This window comes from Giraffa tippelskirchi, chromosome 3 (genome assembly GCF_054371585.1).
Source record: "Giraffa tippelskirchi isolate mGirTip1 chromosome 3, T2T-mGirTip1v1.2.pri, whole genome shotgun sequence".
Taxonomy (NCBI): Eukaryota; Metazoa; Chordata; class Mammalia; order Artiodactyla; family Giraffidae; genus Giraffa; species Giraffa tippelskirchi.
In genome coordinates this window covers 7,655,440-7,680,170 of record NC_137277.1, presented here as the reverse complement: position 1 = coordinate 7,680,170, position 24,731 = coordinate 7,655,440, and the positions used below count along the sequence as shown (strand labels likewise).

The 24,731-nt window shown below is 44.3% G+C and overlaps 1 protein-coding gene across 3 annotated transcripts; it reads left to right on the top strand.

The window, feature by feature from the left end:
* SRP68 (signal recognition particle 68) lies at nt 1-24,065 on the top strand. 3 transcript variants are annotated; one of them, XM_081575417.1, is made up of 16 exons: nt 1-191; nt 1,757-1,823; nt 3,857-3,970; nt 6,936-7,131; nt 7,739-7,821; nt 8,066-8,175; nt 8,507-8,589; nt 8,908-9,048; nt 15,660-15,758; nt 16,701-16,765; nt 18,949-19,105; nt 19,985-20,079; nt 20,561-20,690; nt 22,273-22,348; nt 22,772-22,824; nt 23,237-24,065. In XM_081575417.1, the coding sequence occupies exons 1-16, from the start codon at nt 17-19 to the stop codon at nt 23,462-23,464; spliced, it is 1,872 nt and encodes a 623-aa protein (XP_081431543.1). In that variant the 5' UTR covers nt 1-16; the 3' UTR covers nt 23,465-24,065. The 3 variants fall into 3 exon arrangements, with proteins under 3 accessions (XP_081431543.1, XP_081431542.1, XP_081431545.1); XM_081575416.1 differs by having other exon boundaries at nt 18,949-19,136; nt 19,938-20,079; XM_081575419.1 differs by lacking the exon at nt 3,857-3,970.
* The last annotated feature ends 666 nt before the right edge of the window (nt 24,066-24,731 follow it).

The window sequence follows — 24,731 nt, the reverse complement described above, 5'->3', positions numbered from 1 at the left end:
GCGGCGCAGGGGCAAGATGGCTGCTGAGAAGCAGGTTCCCGGAGGCGGCGGCGGCGGCGGCAGTAGCGGCGGGGGCAGCGGCGGTAGCGGTGGTGGACGCAGTGCCGGAGGAGAGGAAAATAAGGAAAACGAGCGGCCTTCGGCTGGCTCGAAGGCACACAGAGAATTTGGGGATAGCCTGAGTTTGGAGAGTATCCTACAGTAGCCGGGCCTAACTCGGCAATGACTACGTGTCGATCTGGCGGGCGGGCGGGCGGGAGAGGCGGCGGGTCCGGCGCATCCTGGGCAGGAGAGGCCGAGGGCTGCACTTGCTCTCGCCCCTACTTTTTGGGCACTTAACAGTTCCAGGATCTGCTCTTCGACTGGCTTTTCTTCGCATCTCCTCTGCCCTCCGCCCTGGGGAAGGTTCTCTTCTTTCAGGCGGCACCAGAAAATGGGGCAGTTTTCGGCAGTTTCCCCGCAGTTGCCCAGTTTGGGGGGGGGCTGGTGGTGGGGCTGACATTGGCCACTCTGATGAGCTTGGCACCTGGGGCCGCTGAAGTGGAGAGAAGGAAACTGCAGTCTCGACGTTTTGGCTTAATAGTTCTGTCTGACAGCCGTCGGAGAATGCATAGTAAAAAGTACAGTTTGATGCTCTGCAAGTGGAGGCGAAGGTTGACTGTTCCAAGGAAAAAGCTTATTGCCCTTTTTGAATATGAATCATCGAAGATTGTTAACGTTACTTGTGTAGTTCTCTTAATATGTCTCTTAGGCATTTTGTCTTGTCGAGAGTCAGATGAGCTGTTGAAGAATCGGTTTCTAGTTTTCATCAGAGTGTATCACAGTTGAGTGTTTATGATGTAAGTTTGTGGCTTTTTGAAATGAAAATGTAGGCGAATTTCTGAAATAGTACATTTAGTTTGACTTTTTAACATACTGAAGTTTTCAGCAGATTGAAGTTTTACTTTTTGAACTGGTGATATCCTTCCAAATGGATGTTAGAATGCCCTGATTTTACTACAAATCTTATACATTCTCGTCTCTCTTTAGTTGTTGAAATAGCACTTTCATTGTTCAGTGTTTTCAAATATCCCTATAAAGAAGCATTGAGGAAACTTGAAAACTAAAATGGTAGGCAAAGGATATTGGACTTCCCAAAGTTTGGGACATAATCTTAAAATATTTAAAAATTCTTAAAGAGGAGAATTTTGTCAGTGCTTTTTTAAAAGAAAAACTGGTATTTTAATGCAAACTGTGGCCTGGTTTGGTTGGCATGTGCTCACCACAGACACAGACAGCATCACAGCTGTTAAGGAAAGTCAGGTTTGGCAGTTGTAGAAGGTTATGCAAATAGAGTAGTAGTACATGTCATTTATAACCTGAATCTGCTTAAATGAGTAAAAACACTAGGTCCAGGTGTAAATCACTGGGAACCACCCCAAATGTAGTCAGCATTTATCAGTAGAATCCAGCAGCTTTATTTAAACTGTTGGGTCTCATTAATCCTCAACAATTAAGGATGCCCTCCTTTTTTAGTTTGAAGTAGTAACTGAAAGTTCAGGCTATCGGGTTTTTTACATGCTTAGCCCTGTCCTCTGACAAGGTAGCTATTGAAAATGGTCACTAGAGATTTCACTAGTTAATGTATTAAGCATTTTAGAAATGTTTAATGAGCTGTGATTTGATACAAATATAGATTAATGGAACTAATATGGATGAATGTTTTGGATTATTTGGATTCTTGGCACTGTAGGCTTTTCCTTAATCTTGACTCTAGTTCTTCAGATTATAAAGGAATCCCAGCAGCAGCACGGTTTACGGCATGGAGACTTTCAGAGGTACAGGTTAGTATCACTTGCAAGATGTATAGACATCTCTGGCTTTTTCAAACTTGGTTTGCCTTTGTTACTACCCTCCCTACTGTGCCTTACCAGAAGGTATACCTGGAAAGTCTAATTCTTAACTTATATCAAATCCTCACAAAGATACTTAATTTTCTAATTTAAAAGGAACGAATCTTCTTTTTATCCATTTTGCCTTACGATGTTGCAGATACATGGAAGCTTCAGGTGAAAATAACAAGGAATTATGGTGATTTTTTTTTTTTTTTTAATTTAACCACGTTACAGAATCCAGGTTATATCCCAGCTCTTGGCATTTGCTGTTCTGATTCTTGTCCTTGTAGTTTTGCTTTTTTCAGAACATAGCCTTTCATGTCCAGATTCTCTCACCTAACATATTACTCAGTGGTGTTCCATTGCAGGGGTGAACCACAGTCTGCTTTTATCCCCCAGTTGAATGGCTGTTGGGACTCCAATTTTGGTTTTTTTTCCTAGTTATTATTAATCTTTTTAATGTTGGATTTTCAATTAGATTTTTTGGTAGTAAAGTATAACATAAAAATGACTGTGTACATTTTACCCATATTTCTGTCTTTTAGTGTATAAATACATTTGTGTATGTGTGCCTACCAAATAGTATTTTTGTTTTTCTAGTCTTTTTCTACACATTTTTTCCATAAGTTTGCTCACATTGTGTATACAACTTTGTATCCTGCTCTTTTGCCGGACATTATATATTAAGTATTTCTCCATGCTTATAAAAATGTTCTATACGTGTGATTTTTATTAGTTGTGTTATAACCTGATACAAATCTATATCAACTATATAGACATACCATAGTTTATTACCTGTTCCCCTGAATTGGTTATTTATATGGTAGCCAGTTTTGTAGGCTTAAAAATTTTGTTCCCGTGAATCTGATCGTTCTTCTTTGTATTTCTGATTATTCTTTAGTGTAAAAGTAGACTGTCAGTTCAGGAAGTGTGAACATTTTTAAGGATCTTGTTAAATGGATTGCCAGAAAATTTTTACCAGTTTACATTTCTACCCATAATGTGTGTGTTCCATTTGATTTTTATGTAAAAGGGTTAAGTGATAATTAAAGCATAATTATTGAGGAATTGGGGGAAAAGAACCATAGTTCATAGATTTGATCAGACTGTTTTTGTTTTTTTTAAAAAACCGGTTCCTTAGTAGCTTTAAGACTGAGATGTTGAAGTTACCGTTTAAATATCATTTTATATTGTAAATTTTATGCTGTTTTGAGTAAGAGTGGTAAAATTTTGCATGTATTTTTACACTAGCTTAGTCAAAATACTTTTATTGCACATCTATATGTTAGGCACTGTGCTAAGACATTGGGAGAAATTTGCAAATAAAATCATCTTTGTATGATAAAATCATCTCAAGGAGTTTATATTAGTGAGAGATTTAAGAACATGATTATTATAATATTCTCAAACTACAGTAGAAGTAAGAATTAAAAACTGCATGAGTACAGAAGAGAGAGGCTTGGCATAAGAGGTGATGTTTATCATATTTCTTGGTGATATCCTCGTTCACCTCATTTTTCTTCAGATACGCTTGTGGTTCCTTTTTCCATGTCTTGTCATCACGGTCTCTGTCAGGATGCCCCTTCTTCCCTTTTACATCCTTCAGAATCCTCATTCTTTCAAAGCCCACCATAAGTCCACTTCAGTGAAGGGGGTTAACAAGAGGAGAAAGGTTACTCATGTCACTTTCAATTTTCCATTTGCCTTGTTTTTGTGGTTGCCATTTTATCTGCATGATTCTCTCCAACTTGAGTGTGGTTCTTTGAGAATGGATACCATGGCCTCTGCCTCTTCATGTTTTCTGTAATACCAGTCATACTGCCTTGTGTGTTTCCATTCAGTAAATGTGTGCAAGAGGATGGTGGTATCTATAGCAACCATAAGTAGAATATCCCAAACTTTTGACCTTGCCTTATTATAGTACTTACTATTGAAAGTACTATCAGCTCAGCCGAATGGTTTTTGGTTGTGGTTTCTTACAGGGGCTACTGTTCGCGTAGACAAAGACGTCTTCGGAAAACACTCAACTTTAAGATGGGGAACAGACACAAATTCACAGGGAAAAAAGTAACTGAAGATCTTCTGACTGATAACAGGTATTGACTGCTCAGAGCTGAGTACATCTTGTTAATACATTTATGGAACACTTACAATGTGACAGATGTGCCACACACTTGAGTTATTGCATGTGATTTTTGTAGCAGCTCTGTGGAATGGGCATCTTTACTACTCCTCCATTAGGAGGAAACTGGGACTTCCCTGGCTGTCCAGTGGTTAAGACCCTGCACTCCCAGTGCAGCGGATACAGGTTCAATCCCTGGTCAAGAAGTTACCCCGCATGCTGCACAGCATGGCCAAAAAAAACCAAAACAAAACAGAAAACAGGCTTGCAAGAGACTCTGTAACCTGTTCAGAAATAACTGTGGTGGAATGGTAAATGTTGAAGTCAGTAATTAGACTAATAATCTAATTGGTTATTAGGTAAGGTTTCTGGAATGCAAATTTCAGTGTCTGTTCAGTTCAGTCGCTTAGTCGTGTCCAACTCTTTGCAACTCCATGGACTGCAGCATGCCAGGCCTCCCTGTCCAGAACCAACTCCTGGAGTTTACCAAACTCATGCCCATTGAGTCGGTGATGCCATCCAACCATCCTCTGTCGTCCCCTTCTCCTCCCACCTTCAATCTTTCCCAGCATCAGGTTCTTTTCAAATGAGTTAGCTCTTTGCATCAGGTAGCCAAAGTATTGGAATTTCAGCTTCAACATCAGTCATTCCAGTGAACACCCAGGACTGATCTCCTTTAGGATGGATCTCCTTGTAGTCCAAGGGTCTCCCAAGAGTCTTCTCCAACACCACAGTTCAAAAGCATCAATTCTTTGGCGCTCAGCTTTCTTTATAGTCCAGCTCTCACATCCATACATGACTACTGGAAAAACCATAGCCTTGACTAGATGGACCTTTGTTGACAAAGTAATGTCTCTGCTTTTTAATATGCTGTCTAGGTTGGTCATAATTTTCCTTCCAAGGAGTAAGCGTGTTTTAATTTCATAGCAGCAGTCACCATCTTCAGTGATTTTGGAGCCCAGAAAAATAGTCAGCCACTGTTTCCACTGTTGGCCCATCTGTCTGCCATGAAGTGATGGGACCGGATGCCATGATCTTAGTTTTCTGAATGTTGAGCTTTAAGCCAACTTTTTCACTCTCCTCTTTGACTTTCATCAAGAGGCTCTTTAGTTCTTCTTCACTTTCTGCCATAAGGGTGGTGTCATCTGCATATCTGAGGTGATTGATATTTCTCCCGGCAATCTTGATTCCAGCTTGTGCTTCCTCCAGCCCAGCATTTCTCATGATGTACTCTGCATATAAGTTAAATAAGCAGGGTGACAATATACAGCCTTGACGTACTCCTTTTCCTATTTGGAACCAGTCTGTTGTTCCATGTCCAGTTCTAACTGTTGCTTCCTAACCTGCATACATGTTTCTCAAGAGGCAGGTCAGGTGGTCTGGTATTCCCATCTCTTTCAGAATTTTCCATTGTTTATTGTGATCCACACAGACAAAGGCTTTGGCATAGTCAATAAAGCAGAAGTAGTTGTTTTTCTGGAACTCTCTTGCTTTTTCGATGATCCAGAGGATGATGGCAATTTAATCTCTGGTTCCTCTGCCTTTTCTAAAACCAGCTTGAACATCTGGAAGTTCACGGTTCACATACTGTTGAAGCCTGTCTTGGAGAATTTTGAGCATTACTTTACTAGCATGTGAGATGAGTGCAATTGTGTGGTAGTTTGAGCATTCTTTGGCATTGCCTTTCTTTGGGATTGGAATGAAAACTGACCTTTTCCAGTCCTGTGGCCTTAAATCAGTATATCTCAAGTGAAATCTGGCCACGTGTAAATTACTACATAAGAGTTTTGTATTTCATTGCTGAATGTATACATGGTTGTTAACATGACAGGATTACTCTATCAAGCAAAATATGTTAATAGTCTGTGAGTCAGTTTCTCAGACTTACTTATCTGGCTGCACCAGGGATTAGTTGTGGCATGTAGGATCTTTGATCTTTAGTTGAGGCATGCAGTATCTGCTTCCCTGATAAGGGATGGAACCTGGGCCCCCTGCATTGGGAGTGTGAAGTCTTAACCATTGTACCACCAGGGGAAGTCCGTCTATAACTGATTTAAACCAAGAGCTCAAAAACAAGAGATGCCAACTTCACCTTTTAAAAGCAGAATCATTTATATATATAACTCAGCCGTAAAGAGGAATGAAATCTGCCATTTGCCACAACATGGATGAACTTGGAGAGTATTATGTTAAGTGAAATTAGAGAAAGACAAATACCATAGATTGTCAAGTCTAGGTGGAATCTAAAAAACAACTGAACAAATAAAACAGACTCATAGAGAACAAGTTGACGGTTGCCAGAGGGAAGGGAAGTAGGAAGGAGTGGGTGAAATAGGGGAAGGGGATTAAGATGTAAAAACTACCAGTCATCAAATAAACGAGTCATGGGGATGTAGTGCATAGCATAGGGAATATAGTCAGTAATACCTCATACCCTGCACCTGAAACTAATGCGGAATTTTAAGTCAGTTTTACTTCAGGAAGGGCTTTCCAGGTGGCGCAGTGGTAAAAAATCTGCCTGCAATGCAGGAGACGTAGGTTTGATCCCTATGTCAGGAAGATCCCCTGGAGAAGGGAAGGGCTACCCACTCCAGTATTCTCATGGAAAATCTCATGGACAGAGGAACCTGGCGGGCTATAGTCAGTGGGGTCACAAAGAGTCAAACACGACTGAGCAACTAACAACAGCAAGTCTGGGTTTGCCAAGTTTGAGGTGGTAGCAGGTTTTTCAATGAGATGTGTCTAGTGGGTGGTTAGAAATCTACTGGAGGTGCTGATTTGGGAACCGTGGTTGATACTGTGAGAAGAGCAGCTCATGGAGGAAAGCAAAGGAGGGCGTAGGGAAAAGTTGAGAGGCCAAAGATTGCTCCTCAGAGGATATCTGAGTCTGGTGCTCCTGGCCTTTGCTGTTCAGTCGGCCTGTTCTGTCTCTGATGTAGATATTTGCTTCTGGTTCTGATGGATGCTGAGAGAGCCTGGAGCTATGCCATGCAGCTCAAACAGGAAGCCAACACCGAGCCCCGAAAACGGTTCCACTTGTTGTCTCGCCTACGCAAAGCAGTGAAGCACGCTGAGGAGTTGGAACGCTTGTGTGAGAGCAATCGTGTGGATGCCAAGACCAAGTTGGAGGCTCAGGTTAGTGTCATAACATCAGCTTTGCTTTATTGTGGAGATTAGAGATGTGACTTTAAAAATAGATATGTAGTTAAACAGAACAGAGTCTCTTCGTTGTATGTTGGTAATCAGGGGAGGAAAAAACCTAAAAACCTAATCTTGGTTTTAAAAGGTGAAGTTGGCTCTTGTTTTTGTTTTTGAGCTCCTGGATTTTAAGAATTGGCTCCAACTTTTAAGAAAGCCCTTGCTTCTTTTGATATGTGTGTGAAAAACTTATATCTGGGAAGTTCACAAAGTAAGAATTTTGTTCTTAATGAGTATTTGAAAAGGGATGAAAGAGATTTCAAGTTTACATTCAACTTTTGATGCTAATAATATAGCCCAGAAGTGGGTTGTTAAGTAAAACAAAAAGAGCAAATTTTCTTTATTTTGAAGTTCTCTCCTGGGAAGTAAATGAATCATAAATTACCCATGGGTCACATTTTATTAGAGAGACACATTTTTTGATTTTTTTAGAATCAACCTGAATATCTCTATTCTTGACATCAGAGTTTGAAGCGAGTAGAGGTCGGGCTGTACCCTGGTTCCTGGGTATTGAAGCAGTGTCTCTTTTCCCGTCACCTCACAGGCTTACACAGCTTACCTCTCAGGAATGCTGCGGTTTGAACATCAAGAGTGGAAAGCCGCCATTGAGGCTTTTAATAAATGCAAGTAAGTCCTCTGGCCCAAAGGCTGTGGCCAGTTTTGATAACAGTCACATGCAAGCTGCAGATCAGCCAACGATTGCTTCTGTGAAAGTTATTACAGTTTCTTTCTTTTTGCCTTCTCTTGAGAAATGTGGATTGTTCTCTTTCAGCCTCAGAATCTGCCAGTTCTGATAGTTGATCTGTGTTCCTTGTGAGTTTATTTTCTTAAAGCAAGGCTGTTGTGAACCATGATGTTCCTTTCCTGGCAGGACTATCTACGAGAAGCTAGCCAGCGCCTTCACAGAAGAGCAGGCTGTGCTGTACAACCAGCGGGTGGAGGAGATCTCACCCAACATTCGCTACTGTGCCTACAACATTGGTGAGTGGGGAAACCAGAGGCGGCCTGCGGAACCTGGAGAATGGCTTTAACTTTCCTCCCTTTCCCCTGCGTCCATCTTTGGTGTGGGTTTGCATTGACGAAAAGAGTACAGTTGTCGGAGTCAGCTCTGCTCAAAATCCAGAGGCAATTTCTCAGCTTCAGTTTTGGCTCCACCAAATCTGTGCTCACCCAGAGCCTTGTGAAAGGACTTAGGATTCACTGAAACTCGCTGGTGGACGGAGAAGAGCTTGGAGTTGAATCTTGAGAGTTCTTGAGGAAACAACCAAGACCCTTGAGGATTTAACACTCAATCTCTCTCTCTTTTTCTCAGGGGACCAGTCAGCTATCAATGAACTCATGCAGATGAGATTGAGGTCTGGGGGCACTGAGGGTCTCCTGGCTGAAAAATTGGAGGTAATCTAGTACGTGCATTCTTTGAAAGTCCTTGGTTTGAAAAAAAGTCCAGTAAAAGAAGTAACACACAATCCCCTCATCCAGGGATAATTGCTATTAATATATGCACATTTATATCTGTGTTTTTAATGAAAACTTTTTGTCACTTAATTTTTTTTTTTTGTGCCGTGCCTTGTGGCTTGTGGGATCTTAGTTCCCCAGTCCAGGGATATGTAATATGTGAGTTACAGGAAGAGACAAACGATAGTTCCCCGTGAGCTTCACCTTGATCACTCACATCCACAGTTGAAGCTTTAACATTTTGTAACTACTTTCTAGGCGTTAATCACTCAGACTCGAGCCAAGCAGGCAGCCACCATGAGTGAAGTGGAATGGAGGGGCAGGACGGTTCCCGTGAAGATTGACAGAGTGAGGATCTTTTTACTGGGTTTGGCCGACAACGAGGCCGCCATCGTCCAGGTGAGGAGCCGGGACCTGTTGTGTTCTCTTAGGTGTGTCTGCAGGTTGTTCTTGTGTGTTTAACATGTGACATTTTGTTGCTGCTTAGGATTTGGGTAACCATCTCAAGATGCACGCTCTTGAATAGAATTATTTTGAAAGCTGAGTTTATCGAGGAGTTCTTCTGTGTAGAGGCCAAAGAAATTGACAGTGACAGCCTTCAGTGAAAATGGGAGCAGCAAAGGGCTGCTTCAAGTCAGGGGTGACATTTGGCCCAGCAGGTGGTGCAGCAGCGTGGCTGTTATGTCTTGTGTCTCTCTGACCTCCAGCCCTGAAGGGTCACCTCTTGTTCCTGGATCCTTGAAAGACAGCCTGGCTAAACCCGATCTGCTTGTTTTACGTGTGGTATTTATGCAGTATTCATGCAGAGCCGTACTGCCCAATGCTCCTGCTGACATAATTATTACCTGATTGTGGGTGTGAACAACCAAATGAGTTCCAGAAGAGAAGAGATTCTGGTGATCTTGGTTTGTATGGAGTAGACAGTGATGGAGGCATTTTTTAGAGCTCCTTCTCTGTATTAGGCGAAGACCATCTGAAAAAAAGACCACGCTACTCCCTGAGTGTCCAGCCTCAGCAGGGACCAGTGGCATTTCATGAGACTTCACAGCAGGCTGCTGTCCCCAGAGGGATATGTGTGTGAGGCGCTTTGCTGGTTGTGCTGATGGGTTGTGTTAACCATCCAGGCCTTTCAGTGACTTGTTCCAAAGTGGCTCCTTTGGCTGGGGGCAGCTTTCAACAACTGAAGGATTTCTTTGTGCCTTTTGTCTGTATTGCATATGGCCCCTCACTTTCCCCTTTATTTGCTTACAGGACAGAAGATTAGAACAGTGACCAGAAAGTTGAGTTTTCATTCATCTAAAGGACTAAACTTTCTCTGAGAGAATTTCATTGGCACTTAACAGTATAGAGGTCTCTCTTCTTGACTAGGGCTGATAGCAACCATTTGGATTATACAACTGGATTTTCTCTTTAAAGTGATACGTACTGGAAGGAGAGAGCTGCCACAGTTCTGTGCGGGGCATCAGTGACAAGGGGGTAGGAATTCTGTATAGAATAGGGAGTGAGGCGGGGGGGGGGCGTCAATGGGGGCAGATAAAATAGAGACTCCTTAGGAATGGGGCCACAGACATAGATCAGGTAAAGGACAGGACAAGTTAACATTTACTAAGTAACTTTAAAAGTTATTCATGCTTACCGTTTATACAACATAAGTGTTTATAAGAGATCAACCTACAGTCTGACTTCCCATATACCTTCATTGATACTGCATTGTACTAAAGAGGAAAATAATGTGTTTCCTTTTAAGTCCTTCATATTTGCAAGGTATAACTTTTTTATTTGTTAGAATTAGACTGAGACCCAGTTTCACATTATTTTTTTACTAACACGTTGTAAGGATTTTTCATGTTCTGACAAATTATTTCACCAAATTTGTTATTACCTGGTAGTCACTTGGACAGAGACACCACAGAGACAAGCAGGGAGTGTGATGATCCTCCTTTATGTCCTGGATACACTGCTTAATGCTCTCCTGTGTTTCTCTCTTCCACCCTGTGAGGTGGGTGATACTCATTTTACAGATGGGAAAACTGTTGCCTGTGCATAACCATATGTCTGATAGAAGGGAGTGCCTGCATTTAAAACCGTGCCCTTTTTATTCCAAAGTTCGTGTTCCTTGAAGTTTTCCACATAGCCTTTGATTCATCAGGAAGGTTAGTAACAGGATCGTTTTACTTGGCTTTGGTGAAGAGCTAAATGTAATTTCACTTTACAGAAAAGCAGAGTCCTGGACCCCTGACTGAAAATGTCGAATTTTAATGGAAATCTTAATGGAAAAACATAGTCCTTCATAGGAGAATCCTCTCCACTTCAGAAGGTTACTGAGGGCAGGGGTTTCCCACAGGGGAGGAGAAGATACAGACATATTTTATCTGGATTTATCTTTCCTTTGCTTTTTTACAAATAGAGAATAAAATCTAAGTGGGGAGGTATTTTTGCCTTATTCATAAGGTAATTCAGTTTGGGCTAAATTAGACCAAGTGAAAAACATTTCACAATTGCACATGAAGCTGTTGCCTTTAAAACTGAAGATCACTTCAAGCGCGTGGTGACTAGTTGAGCTTTATGCACATATTAAAAGGATTACTCTCAACTTGGGTCTTAGTGTAGGTGAAGGGCTGACTTCTGGATCTCCAGGTCATAGTCCCCCTTACAAAACAGTTCAAAGAAATTCCCTAGTGGTACAGTGCTTGGGAGTCTGCCTTGCAATGCAGGGGATACGAGTTCAATCCTTGGTCAGGGAACTGGGATCCCACACGCTGCAGAGCAACTAAGCTCGCACACCACTAGAGTTTGGTGTGCCTCAATGAAAGATCCCGCATGCCCGAACTAAAACCTGATGCAGCCAAATAAACAAATACTAAAAAAAAAAGTTCAGGATTGGCCAACATTTTGATAATATTGGCAAGAAAAAGCAGTGACATTATTCCAGCCTTGAATAGATGAAGATACTTATTAAGGTCAGTCATCTCATCGCAACTGCTGTTAGTTAAGTCCTTCTTTATACAGATAATGGCAGATGTCTTTTTTATGGTTGGTGTCAGGGTTATACATACCTTGTAAAACAAGTTTGGAGATGTTCCTTCCTCTGTTTTCTGAAAGAGTATGTAACTTTTTGTTTTCTCCTTAAATGTTCTTTATAATTCACTAGTGATACTATTGGGCCTGGAGTTTTCTTTGTGGGGAGATTTTTATAATTTGTTTTTGCTTGTTTTAGAAAAAATATAATTCTTTTACAAGTTGGAGGGCTATTCAGATTTTCTGTTTCATCTTGTGTCAGCTTGGATTTTATATTTTTAAAGTAATTATTAATTTCATGTAAATTGTTGGTTTTATTGACAGTTTATAATATTCTCTTATCATTTTAGTGTTCATACAATCTGTAGGGTTATCTTCTATTAAGTGCCTGGTTAATGTGCTGGTTGTGGTGAATACAATTAATTGTGGTCTTTAAGGATCTTACGGTGAATTAGGATCGCTTGAATATCCGAGACCTTTAAATAATTTGGTTGAGCAAACAAAATGTGTATTAATCCCAGGAATCCCATTAAGGTTTTAACCTTAAAAGCAGTTAACATACCTAATATGCTGTATCACACATACACCAGGTCAAGCCAGTAAGAAAATAATTTAAGTACGGTGTCAAATGAAGTTTGGTTAAACCCTTAGGTTTCAGGTGTAGCTCTGTGGCTGATTTAACTGTATTGAATTGAATGAACACTGGGTTATTACCCATGGGACAGGCCCTTTGGCTATTCGGGGCTAATCTCCAGCAGAACTGCTTGCTCGTTGGCACACTGGGCAGGTGATTTGCCAGTTCTCCTCATTGTATCGAGCTGTTCTCTGCCTGGGAGACGGGGCCTTTCATTGCAGTGTTTCCCACCGTCTGGAACTGGGTTGGAGGAATTTGGTAGCCCCCCACTTCTTGGTTGCTTGTAGAGGTTTTTATGACCTTTAAATACTAAAACAACAGTTGACTGAAAAGCAAGAAGAACGAAATAATTCAAGGAGATAATACTGAACTGCAAAGACTGGAGCTGAGGCTTAATCAACTGCCAAAATCCAGCTGCAACGGCCTTCTTTTCTTTTCTTTAGCCAAGCTTTAGATCTTCGTGTCTTTAGTATTGTCTTACTTTCTCATTTGTTGTTACTTTACTTTGTTAATACTTGATCCCACCTGAATTGTCTTGGTGGTGATTTGAGGATGTCAGGCAGCTGGGGGTGGGGGCAGGTTAAAAGTGTCTATAGGTTTGATGATTCTTATCCTCAGGTTATGACTAATACTTTAATATTTGACTGGATGGAGATCATGTCTCCTTTTTATTAAAAAAAAATCTATTTTTACGTGAGGTTTGTGTCCTTCTTTACTCGATTTCTGTTGGTTTTTTCCTAGACCTCACTGTGCCGAGTGAGGCTGGGTTCCCATCCCCTTAGTTCTCCTACGGGCGTGGTGGAGAATGTGGTTGGACTCACCTTGCTGTCTCTCAGTCACACCAAGTAGACAAGTGAAAACAGTCTGGGAGCTCTGTCTTTAAGAGCTAGGGGTCTCGCCTCAGGACACACGCAGCTGGTTTTCGTCAGCCTTGAGACGTGCCTTGGGGCTGTGGAAAAGCACTTCTGAGAGTGTTTGAAGTTTTATAAAAATTGATCTCAAGCTTGTTTATTAGGACTGAGTAACGCGTTACTTCTGGGCTATGGGTTTCTCCCTGTCGTGGGTACACCTAAGAAGGTCCAGGCCAGCCACAAATTCTTCTGCAGGGAGTTTGCCTGTGTGTGCAGGAGCAGGTTCTTGTTGGTTCGGTGGCAGACTTGAGCCGTCTGCATGTGGGTTCTGAGGGACCCTCCCTCTGCATAGACATAAAGAGGGGTTTCTTGTTCCACTGTCCCTTCAGGATTATCTTTGCCTCCGAGTTAGGTTTACAGAGTAAGAGTGGAAATAGCAAAATGTGTTCCAGGCTTCCTCTGGACATTTTGCCAAGCCCAGGGAGAACAGTGAGAGGTTCTGCTCCAGAGATGAGTGGTCTTGGTCCCTGTGCAATGTGGCTGCAGAAGCCTCTGATCCAGATCGGCCTTTCCCTTCATTGTGGTTAAAGACCTTTGTAAGATTCCCAGGGGAACAAAGAATTTTCTGGAAGCAGAGGGGAGATTTGCTGCTGTTTAGTACCTTGATGCAGAGGTTTCCTTATTTAAAGGGAACGAAGGTAATACCTGGCAGTAAAGAGGTATAGCATTTTCGCATCATATTAGTTTTTTTTCACTTGAGCCATTCCTTCCCTAAGAAAGGAGGCAGGTCCCACGTAGCTGGTAAAACCAATTGGCTCTTTTGTTTTACTTAAACACTCACTGCCCCAACTGCTGAACCCCACCAGTCTTAAAAGGGTGTCGGTGGCATGTTTGCTGGATTGCACGGTACCAGGCTGGTGCTGGAGTTCGCTTGCCTGCTCACGACGTGGCTCTGGTATGTGTGTGGTTGGTCCAGGTCTGTTTCCATATCTTGTTCCAGTTGCTAACTCTGCAGCTGCCCTGTTCCACAGGATTTGTACTTCGAGGAATTTGGCTGGTTTGATTAAATGAGTACGGAGAATCGTGCTGGCTTGAGATCCTTAACTGTGTTTTGTGTAAAGTATGTTTCTCCAGAGCCGGGCTCTCTGGTACAGTAGCCACCTGAACACATACGGCTATTTAAATTGATTAAACTTTCGGGTGCTCAGCAGCCACCTGTAGCTAATGACCCTACACTGGAGCGTGCAGGAATGTCACCGCCACAGAAAGTTCTAGAGGACAGCCCTGCTCTCGCCTGCAGCGTGTTAACGGCGTCTGGGTTTGCCTTTATAAATTTATAGAATAGCCATGCCCCTGATTTGTTCCTGAGTTACTGAACAACAAGAAAGTCAAGTAACTTATAAATAGAAAAGTATGTTTGATTTATGTTGGGTAATTTACAAGGAAGTTTTGTGTTTTTTTCTTCCCCACACTGGAAACTAGGAAAAACACGAGAGTTCTTAAGAGAAGAAAAGGTTTTTCTGAAGGCCCCTCCCAACCATATCTTAAAGGAGTGGGCAGTACTGGGTTTTCTTTTGAGCTTTTCTGGAGGTCAGTTGAATGTCAAGAGATCAGATTGGTTCTTAGTTTCTGTGGAAAGTCAAATATAATCATGGGAATGTTGATGTTCTAATGTCAGAGTGGGTCTGCCAGTAACACAAGTTCATCTCCTTTCTGCTTTTTGTCCGTTCCCACCTGCTTAGTCAGATTCTTTAAAATGATAATGTGGTTTGGCAGGTATTCAGTTAATGAATCACTTTTTGCCTTATCCCGGTTGGCTGGCACAGGGGCAACGCCCTGTGCTTTGCAGAGACTGTTATTAAATGCTTGTCAACTTCATCTGCCCTGAGATGTTCTCAGCGTAGCTGTATGGAGTAACTCCAATATGCAGGAAAACCTCATATGGCATTTAGGAGAGAAATATATCTTTGGTTGGTTATTGATTAGTAATGTCACTCACCTACTTGGAACTTAGAAGAAATCCAATGTCTACAACTCTGTTGGGTTACATTTGCAAGGGATAGAAACTTGTGCTGTGCTTCAGTGTGAGGTGGCAGTGCCCCAAATCTAGTCCATAAGGCTCCCCTGAGATGCCAGGTGCTGGTCCTGAGCACAGGTAGAGGCATTGAAGGAAAACAGTAGAAAGTTCTATGATAGAGGAAAGATGAAAGCCTCTGTTGCTTGACAGTTTAGATCAGTTGTATCAATGCTTTTTCAGTATGTTCACTTTACATCTATATATACATGCTTCTCATTTCCGTACAAATTAATGAATAAAACCATAAGAAAAATTGTATATGATGAAGAATATTAACAGTTGAAATGATCTCTGATCCAGGCTGTTTTTTGGTTGGATGTGTGTATTCATGTCTAACGGGAGGAATCAAAGCGCTATCATGCCCTCCTCGCATTGAATACCATGACTTACTCAAAAAGAAAATCTTTCACCACCTTCTGCCTTTGTTTAGGCTGAGAGTGAAGAAACCAAGGAGCGTCTGTTTGAATCCATGCTCAGTGAGTGTCGGGACGCCATCCAGGCCGTGCGGGAAGAGCTCAAGTCAGATCAGGTAGGACTCTCAGCTGAGCCCCCGGCTCTTACTCTGAGCTGAGGTTCTCTTTGGTCTGTGTGTCGCATTCCCAGAGCAGTGACTCTTAGCCACCGTTGTATTTAGATGTGACGATTGGCTAACCAACAACAGAAGCCTCCTCTGGGCTCCACCAGGTTGAGAAACTCTTTTTCCCTCTGTCTTGCTTCTCCTAATGGCTTCATGTATTACTTGTTAAGCCTTTGGTCTCAAATCCATATCTCCAGGTGGATTTCTCCAGTGCTCCCTTTTTCTAATAATATCACTGTGATTCGTTCAGGCATCTAGGCTGAAAACCTCAGAACCATTTTTGTCTTTCTTTCCTGTTGCCAAAAACCTTGTTTATTCTCCCTTTGTAATTTCCCTCTCCCTTTGTCCATTCCACCTGTCTCTGATGAGTTTTTTTCTATTATGTCTGGACTCCTAGAGAAGTCTCCTGATTTTTCTATCCAGGCTAATCAAGAGATCCTTAACTTCACCTCATCTGTAAGGTCTCCTGCCATGTAAGGTCACATCTTCACAGGTTCCTCCCTTTAGGGGCGATTATTCAGTCAACCACAAAGGCAAGAGCTAACAGCACAAGGCATAGAACTTGGGTCTAAGACACAGGTCCTAAAATGGAGCCATGGACTGTGGACTGTCTGCTTTAATGCTTTGAGTCTAAACACTGGACACAGTGGACAGGAGGCCTCACTGGCCATTACTCTGAGTTCTCATTCAAGTCTGGTTTTTTTCTTTGTCAGTGGAAACTGAGTGACCTTGTCGTTCCAGAAAAGCCCAGGAGTTCTCTGATGTTTGAGGACTTCAGCTTACTAGAGTCTGTGCCTGTGTCCCAGGGCTGTTTGAGGTCCACACCACTGAATGCGGTGGTCAGAGCCAGGGATGTAATCAGCCATTTTATCTCTACCTTTTCACTTTCTGCAGAAACAGAGAGATTATACCCTAGACGTGGAGTCGGGGAAGGTATCTAATCTTCAGTACCTGCACAGGTAAGAGATGTGACATTTTTACTTTTTAACCTTGCATGATATATCATTGGAACAAAAGAGTATGCACAATGTTTATGTACATTATAATTTATTGATACATATTAAAATATGAATGCATCTGTGCACATTTTTGCATATGAGATTTGCACATCCGTATAATGTCCCGTTTTTGTACAACAGAAGAAGTAGACTGTAACCAGTAACTTGGAAGCTCCCCGTGCCCCGCCTTGTTGATCCCTCCCCCTCTTCTAGAGCTCACTGCTCTCCTTCTAGGAGCGCCAGGCTCCTAGAGTGACTCTCCTTTGTGTTCTGAATGTTTTATGTTGTACTGTCCACATTTAAGTTCAAGTTCAACCCAACTTTAATTCCATCTAGAGTTTATTTTTGAGTGAGGTGAGGATCCGCGTCACCTTTTCCACGAGGGTGACGGATTGTTCCAGTGTGCGATTTATGGACCGGTCTGTCCTTCCACGCTGGTGTGCAGGCAGACATTGCACACTCCTTGCATGCTCGCTTTCTGGACTCTCTTCTGCTCTGCTGACTTATTTGTCCGTACTGACACCAGCGCAGTGATTTACTGTAACTTTATCATAGGTCTTGGTGTCTGGTCCAGCACGTCCCCCACCCCGACCAGGTTTCTCCTCAGGCACATCTTGACTGTTTTTCTCCCTTTGCTCTTTCATACGCATTTTCAAATTGCCTTGTCAAGTTTAAGTTTTTTAAAAGATAGGTCATTTTGTTTCGCAGAAGAAAGGAGGAAGGAAGAGTGACATTTTTCAAACTTCCTGGGAAGAAATAAAATTCCACTTCTCCTCAGGTGCTCTTTCCATGTGACCTTGAAATTTTTAATGTCTTAGTCACTGCTTACAACTTTTTAGTGAACCTGGCAATATTTTCAGTCATTCCCAACGACCCCCCCCCGCCCGACCCATTTTAATAAAAACAAAACCAAAAAAACTCCTCTCCCTGCCTTAATCTCCATTCTTAGAGGATTTGGTATTATGTCGCATTGACTGCCTTATGGTTCAGATGCACAGAGTATTAGCAGGAACAGTCCTTATGTCCCTTCTGTTTCAGCAAGCCCATGAGAAAAACAAGGCTTTAGGAGGTTAAGGGACACATTGGTAGTTAACAGCCACAAAGAGGCAAAGGCAGTTGTCAGCCTCCTAGCCTTGAAAGACCAAGAGAGCTTCAGTGGGGCTCAGGATACTTCCAAATTGTGAGGATCCCTTGCCCTGGGATCTATCTTCCCACCTCCACATGTAGCTGGTATAGGGATGGTGATCAGTTAGGACCAGAGGCCAGCTTTGGGGTGGATTAAAGTCAGGAATCCAGTAGCTCTTGTATTCTAATAAAACTCTGGTACCTTAATAAAGATGTATCTAGATTCCTGTTCTACTCAGTGAATAAGTTATTTGTTTTGAGAGTCTGATTTTTCTGCAGAGCTCTAGGAAAGCCCATCTCATGACTTTCCCTCCTACTTCTCAGATGCAGCCACTTTTGGGGATTCCCTGGTGGCCCAATGGTTAGGACTCTGCACTTTCAATGAAGGGTGCACAGGTTCAGTCCAGGGTCAGGAACTAAGTTCCCACAAGCCTTGTAGTGTAGCAAAAAGAAAAAGAAGGGGCCAATTTTAATTCTTTTAAGAAATTCTTTTGGTATTTACCTCCATGTCTCTAAATGACATGTGTACGTTGCTACTTCTTGATTTTTGGTTTTTAGCATTTATTACTACTTTCTTCTAGAGCCCTCTCACCAGTTCTACTCCTGGTCTTCACCCTGACCCCTCTGGCCTTCCACTTGACTCACACACAAGCTGTCTCATTTCTGATGCTGTTTTATTTATTTAGTCCTTATTTAGGAACTAACTTGCTATCCATCTCTCGTCTTAAGGACCAGCAGTGTCCTCTGAAATTAGTAACTCTCTAAAGATACAGAAGATACAATTCAAGTTAAAATCAAATTTTGTCATAAGGTCTCATACTGGTCCCCTGCAAGTTCACCACTGAACAGCAGCTAGAGTCGAAGGCCCTTGGAGCCTGAGGCCCAGGCCTTGCAGCCCTGCCGTGTGACACGCCCTCACCCCCACAGCTCCCGAGAGCAGCCCAGCTTGTGGTCCAGTGCTCTTCCCAACACATCTGCTTCCCTGAGCATCACCTGAGCTGACATGTGGTCCATTCCAGCTACCTGACTTACATCAAGCTATCAACAGCGATCAAGCGGAACGAGAACATGGCTAAAGGGCTGCAGAAGGCCCTGTTGCAGCAGCAGCCGGATGATGACAGCAAGCGCTCCCCTCGGCCCCAGGACCTGATCCGGCTCTATGACATCATTCTGCAGGTGATCCCAGAGGGCTGGGAAAGCCTTTCCTGTGCGTGGGTTGGATACAAAATGACATAGCAAAAGGGTTGTGATAGCCAGGAGCTGTTGGTGACTCGGTGAAAGACAGAAGTTCTTGTTTTCTTACCAGTTCAGCCGTCATGAACCCGATATCCAGACATGTTGATCTCTCTTGTTGTTTAGACTCTTAGTCATGTCCGACTCTTTTGTGGCCCCATGGATTATTATAGCTCACCAGGCTCCTCTGTCCACGAGATTTCCCATGGACAGAATACTGGAGTGGGTTGCCATTCGCTTCTCCAGGGGATCTTCCCAGCCCAAGGATCGAACCCATGTCTCTTGCTTTGGCAGATGGGTTCTTTACCAGTGAGCCACCAGGGAAGCACGTGTAGATGTGTAGACACTAGTAAACCCCCAGGTATTCATTCACTGAGCACGTCCCTGTGCAGGCTGGTCTCCCACGTGCCTTGAAGTGTCCTGGGACCTGAGGCCACGCTGCCTCGGCCCCCTAGGAGTGCATCAGTGAGTGAGTTTGTGAGACCCCTGCCCACAGTCAAGGTGTCTGTGTAGGTGCCACATAAGTGGGCCATCTGAAATGAGAGTTTAGAACCAGAGGGTTCCCCTCCAGCTGAGAGGGTCCAGGGAGTCTCTGAAGAAGGTGAATCGTGACTGAGAGAAAGAGGCCGCGTGAGCTTTCAGCGTCAGGAAGGTGGAGGTGGCCCCAGATGTGTCTGCAGCCGAGTCGCTCATCACAGACGTCCCCATTATCTGAAGCCCAGGCTCGCTCTTTCTGCCCACGTCTGTTCTTCCAAACCTTCTGTCAAACACTCAGTGTGGGTCCCCCTCTTCATGAGTTTTCCTGTTATATCTGTTGTGCAGAATCTGGTGGAATTGCTCCAGCTTCCTGGCTTAGAGGAGGATAGAGCCTTCCAGAAAGAGATAGGCCTCAAAACTCTGGTCTACAAGGCTTACAGGTAAGTTCCCTTGGGATGGGCAGGGCTCCCCTCAACCATTGGAAAGTTCTAGAAGCCTTGGGAGCATGTCCCTGGAAGGTTGGGTTTTGGTTTTTGAAAGACATGAGCAGAGATGAACGGTTATGACCTAGATGTGTGGGCGGTGTAGGTAGCATTTGCAGCTGGACAACATCCCTCCTTCCTGCCTGTCTTCAGCTTCCTCCCCATGCCTTTTGGGAATCACAGCTTTTTTGCAGAGTTGGCAGTGAGTAAAAGACAGTGGGTCAGCTTTGGACCTACACTGTCATCTCTAATTTCAGGGAGGAGTCTGCGGGTTAGCCTGGCAGACTGGAACAGTGAGAATGGTGAAATCATCTCCCACCCCAAGGAGTGATCCTGATGTTAAAGAGATTTGACAATTATTTAGCCTAAACAGCAAGGAAAGCCTTGATCTTGGGTGATTGTTGCTTAAGAATACTGTGGCTCTTTCCTTCCCCATCAGGTGTTTCTTCATAGCTCAGTCCTACGTGCTGGTGAAGAAGTGGAGTGAAGCCCTTGTCCTGTATGACAGGGTCCTGAGATACGCGGACGAAGTGAATTCCGACGCCGGGGCCTTCAAGAACAGCCTCAAGGTGAGCCATCGGCCTCGCCTGTTTCTAAGCCCTGAGCGGTTGGCCGTGAGGCCTTCTCAGGCGGGTCCTGCTTCGTCAGCCATGGGATGTGGTGCGCCCGAGTGCCCGGGAGCTGTGGGTATAACTCATGGCAGCATTCCAGGCCCACAGAGGACTCCTGTACTAAGACAGACAGCCTTCGTCCCATGCACAGCGCCGAAGTACCGTTCTCAGGCTCGGCTCCCTGCTGGAACTGCTTCCATGGTGGATGTCTGGCTCTAATTGGTATGGGATGAGAATTGGGGTTTTTGTTATATTTATTTACTTTTTTGCACTGGGGCTTTTTTAAGCCTTTCAGTGGTTCTACTCTGCAGCCAAGTGGAGAACCACTTGGCTCTCCACACGAGTGCGTGGGGACCAGCAGCAGCAGCATTTGGGAGTTTGCTGGAAATGCAGATTCTCAGGCCAGGGCCCCGGTCTACAGAGTCTAAAAGTGTATTTTACTTTAGCAAGACTGCCAGGTGATACGTCAAAGCTTACGTGCCGATCTGGTGTATTTTACTGATTTTTGAATGACAACTAGATTTTTAAGCTTATGGACTGTTGTGAGGTTACAGAGATTCTTAAAGCACTGGTCCAGGGGACCCGTGTATATTTTACAAGTAGAAACTATTCAGAAAAGCGGGGCTAAGGTTACTGTTACCAATGTTACGGCTAATGTGGGAGTGTCTGCCTGGAGCAGCCCTAGGCTCAGCAGTAGAGAAAACTCTGGTTTCTGCCTTCAGAGAGCTTGTGGTTTTGCTGCAGCCACAAGACTTGCCTAGGACCCACCTCCGAATACAAAAGAAGGAAGCGAAATAGGAGTAGGTGGGAGGCAGGTGACCAGTAGGGGGAGAAGGGGTAACCAGTGTGACAGCATTATCGGGTGGGGTGTTGTTGGAATGTGGAGACAAACCAGTGTGGATGGTCTGTCTCCCAAAAGAAGTAAGAGGGGTTGAACGAAAGCCCATCTGCCCTAACATGCCAGGGTTTAGGTTAGGGGGAACTAACAGGAAACAGAGATGTGAGGGGTACAGCAGTATCCAGACCTGACCGATCATTCCAAATTCTGCCGAGTGAGAGGCTGAGAAAAGAGAAGGGCCGTGGGTAGAGGCTGAGGTTCTCGAGCCGGGCGGCCGAGCTCTGGGTCCTGCCCTGCGGCCACCGGGTACATGACTGGACACGTTCTTTGGCCTCTCTGTGCTTTGTCTTCTCACCTGTAAAATGCAGGTACAGACTGTCGGGATTATCATGAAGATGAAACTGACAATTGTGTGGATTGCTTAGGGCAGTGCCTGGCACATAATACATTTGGTGTATGATAAATGTGTTAATGTTATATTTGTCATTATTGTTATTTCCAGGCAGTATTACTTAAGACGTGGCATAGATTTCTCCCCTTGAAACAGGCTAGTTTCTATGTATTGCTTTTTTTAATAGGGAAAATGTTTAAATTACCTGAAATCCATGGAAACACCAGTCGGGTTACTTAGCTCAGGTTAGTTTGGTGCACCTCTCTGGCCTGGCACCGGCTCATGGGTCCACGTTTTCCTCGTTGTTACAGGACCTGCCGGACGTTCAGGAGCTCATCACACAAGTGAGGTCGGAGAAGTGCTCCCTGCAGGCGGCTGCGATCCTGGGTGAGCCACGCGCCTCTTGCCTGCGGCCTGTGTCCCCAGACTCCCCTTCTCTGCTGCTCCTCTTCTCTCCACCCCCTCCGCCACTGGTGTTGCTTTGGTTCATCTGTGAGATTTTAGTTTTTTCCTGCCATTACCTCTGCCCCAGTGTGGCATCAGGTTATGTGGAAGAATCTAGAGGAACCCTGGCATGTGGTTCCCCCTGCCTGTCCCAGGGAGCCGTGCCAGGCGTGCTGGACTGAGCACGCTGGTTCTGAGTGTGTGGTCTGTTATTGGCACCACTTGTCTGCCTTGGGTTGGAGAGGGCTGACTCCCCACAGATGGGCTGTCTTTACCCCTAGGGTTTAGAATCCAGGTGGGTGATAGGTATCATTCGAGCCTGTTGCATTAAGTCCATGTTCTCACTGAATCCTGTGAAACTTTCAGATACAAACGATGCCCACCAAACAGAAACCTCTTCTCAAGTCAAGGACAATAAGGTAAGTCTAGGCTGTGGCTTTTGAAGAATAAACAGGATTTCGTGACTCCCTAGGAATGTATACTTCTCTGTAGAGCAGGGGACCCTTCATTTCTCAGGAAACATCCTCCCTTCCCTGCTTCTTTTACTCCGGACCTGAAAACTGCCTGTGTAAGGGGTGTTAGGTGTCATGTAAATGGTCCCAAATAAAGTTAGGAACCTGCTCTGCACTCTGGCCAGGAGCTCTGACTCAGACTTCGGACAGGCTTGTAACCCACTCCAGCCCACCACTCTCACCCTCTCTAGATTTCAGTAACTCTCAGCTGTAAGTAAAATGAGGACATAATAGCCCCTCACAGGAGGTTTGTGGGGATTAAATGTTCCACTGATGTGCTGTGATTAACTCTGGGTTCCTGCTTTGGTTTGACTTCCAGCCCCTGGTTGAACGGTTTGAGACCTTCTGTCTGGACCCTTCCCTTGTCACCAAGCAAGCCAACCTGGTGCACTTCCCACCAGGATTCCAGCCCATCCCGTGCAAGCCTTTGTTCTTTGACCTGGCCCTCAACCATGTGGCTTTCCCACCCCTTGAGGACAAGTTGGAGCAGAAGACCAAGAGTGGCCTCACTGGATACATCAAGGGCATCTTTGGATTCAGGAGCTAACTGGGCTCTTCCTTGGGGCAGGGGGAGAGTCTGACTCTCAGTCTGTGTTAGAAAACCCCGCAGGTTCTATGATATTAAGTCCAGGTCCGCGTTGGCCCAGGGCAGGACTATACCATCCTCAAGCCTGCCTTCCTGTGTCTCATGTGTGTGTACACTTCCGTTCTCACCCAGTGTGCTAGAAGGACACCCTGTTGTCTTCTGGTAACTGGGTGCAGGGTCCTGTGTCGCCTGCTCCGGGGGAGGGGCCCCTGCCCCCTGGTCTCATCTGAGCCGTGGTCGGTTACCTTCAGTCAGGAATGATTTCATGGAGTCCACACCTGGCATGGATGGGGGCTCGCATGCTTTGTCGTGTTTCTTCAGTACTATGGATTTGAATGAACTCATCCTTGCTGTGAGCACCCAGGAGCCCTTGAAGAGTTGGTCTGAGACGAGGAGACGTTGGCAGCGTCACCCCAGGGTTACAGTCAGCCTTATTCCCCTCCACCTCCGAGCGAAAGTTAAGAAGTTTCAGAACAAGCAAAGAGCTCTATTTTTAGAAGAAATATGTTACCCTCAGAAATGATGAAAACAAATCTTCTATTAAAAGGCAAAGATGCTGGTTGCTCTGCCCGTTCTTTACACTCCCTCTTTCCCGTCTGGTCCCGGCTCTCTCCTTGGGAGCCTTATTGCACAAGCCTGCCTTGTCACATGCTTCCTGACTTCCTGGCAGGGTGGGTCTGTCTGATGCCTGATAAGAGTGTGGAGGCCCTACAGGATTTCCCCGCCTGTAATTTTTATATGCCATCATATTTTAGTCTGTTTCCTTCCTTATTCTTGTTTTTTCTCAGTCACTTTTTTATCTCTATTACAGCATCAACAATAGAATTCCCAAAAGCAAGGTCAGACAGCAAGGAATAAAAGTGACTTAAACATGAGATGCATGAGACTCTTTGGGCTCAGTGGTGCCGCTGTCTTCCCGGTGGACCGCGGAGGGGCTTGCCGGAAGTGGGAGGAGGAGCAGCCGTGTCTGCTGACCTGAGCGGAGGTGCTTGGGGAGACGTGCTCCTCTCCCTCTAGGGTTTGCTTTGGGTTAGTGAGCCTCAGGAGGAGAAGGCAATGGCACCCCACTCCAGTACTCTTGCCTGGAAAATCTCATGGATGGAGGAGCCTGGTAGGCTATAGTCCATGGGGTTGCTAAGAGTCGGACGACTGAGCGACTTCAGTTTTACTTTTCACTTTCACACACTGGAGAAGGAAACGGCAACCCACTGCAGTATTCTTGCTTGAA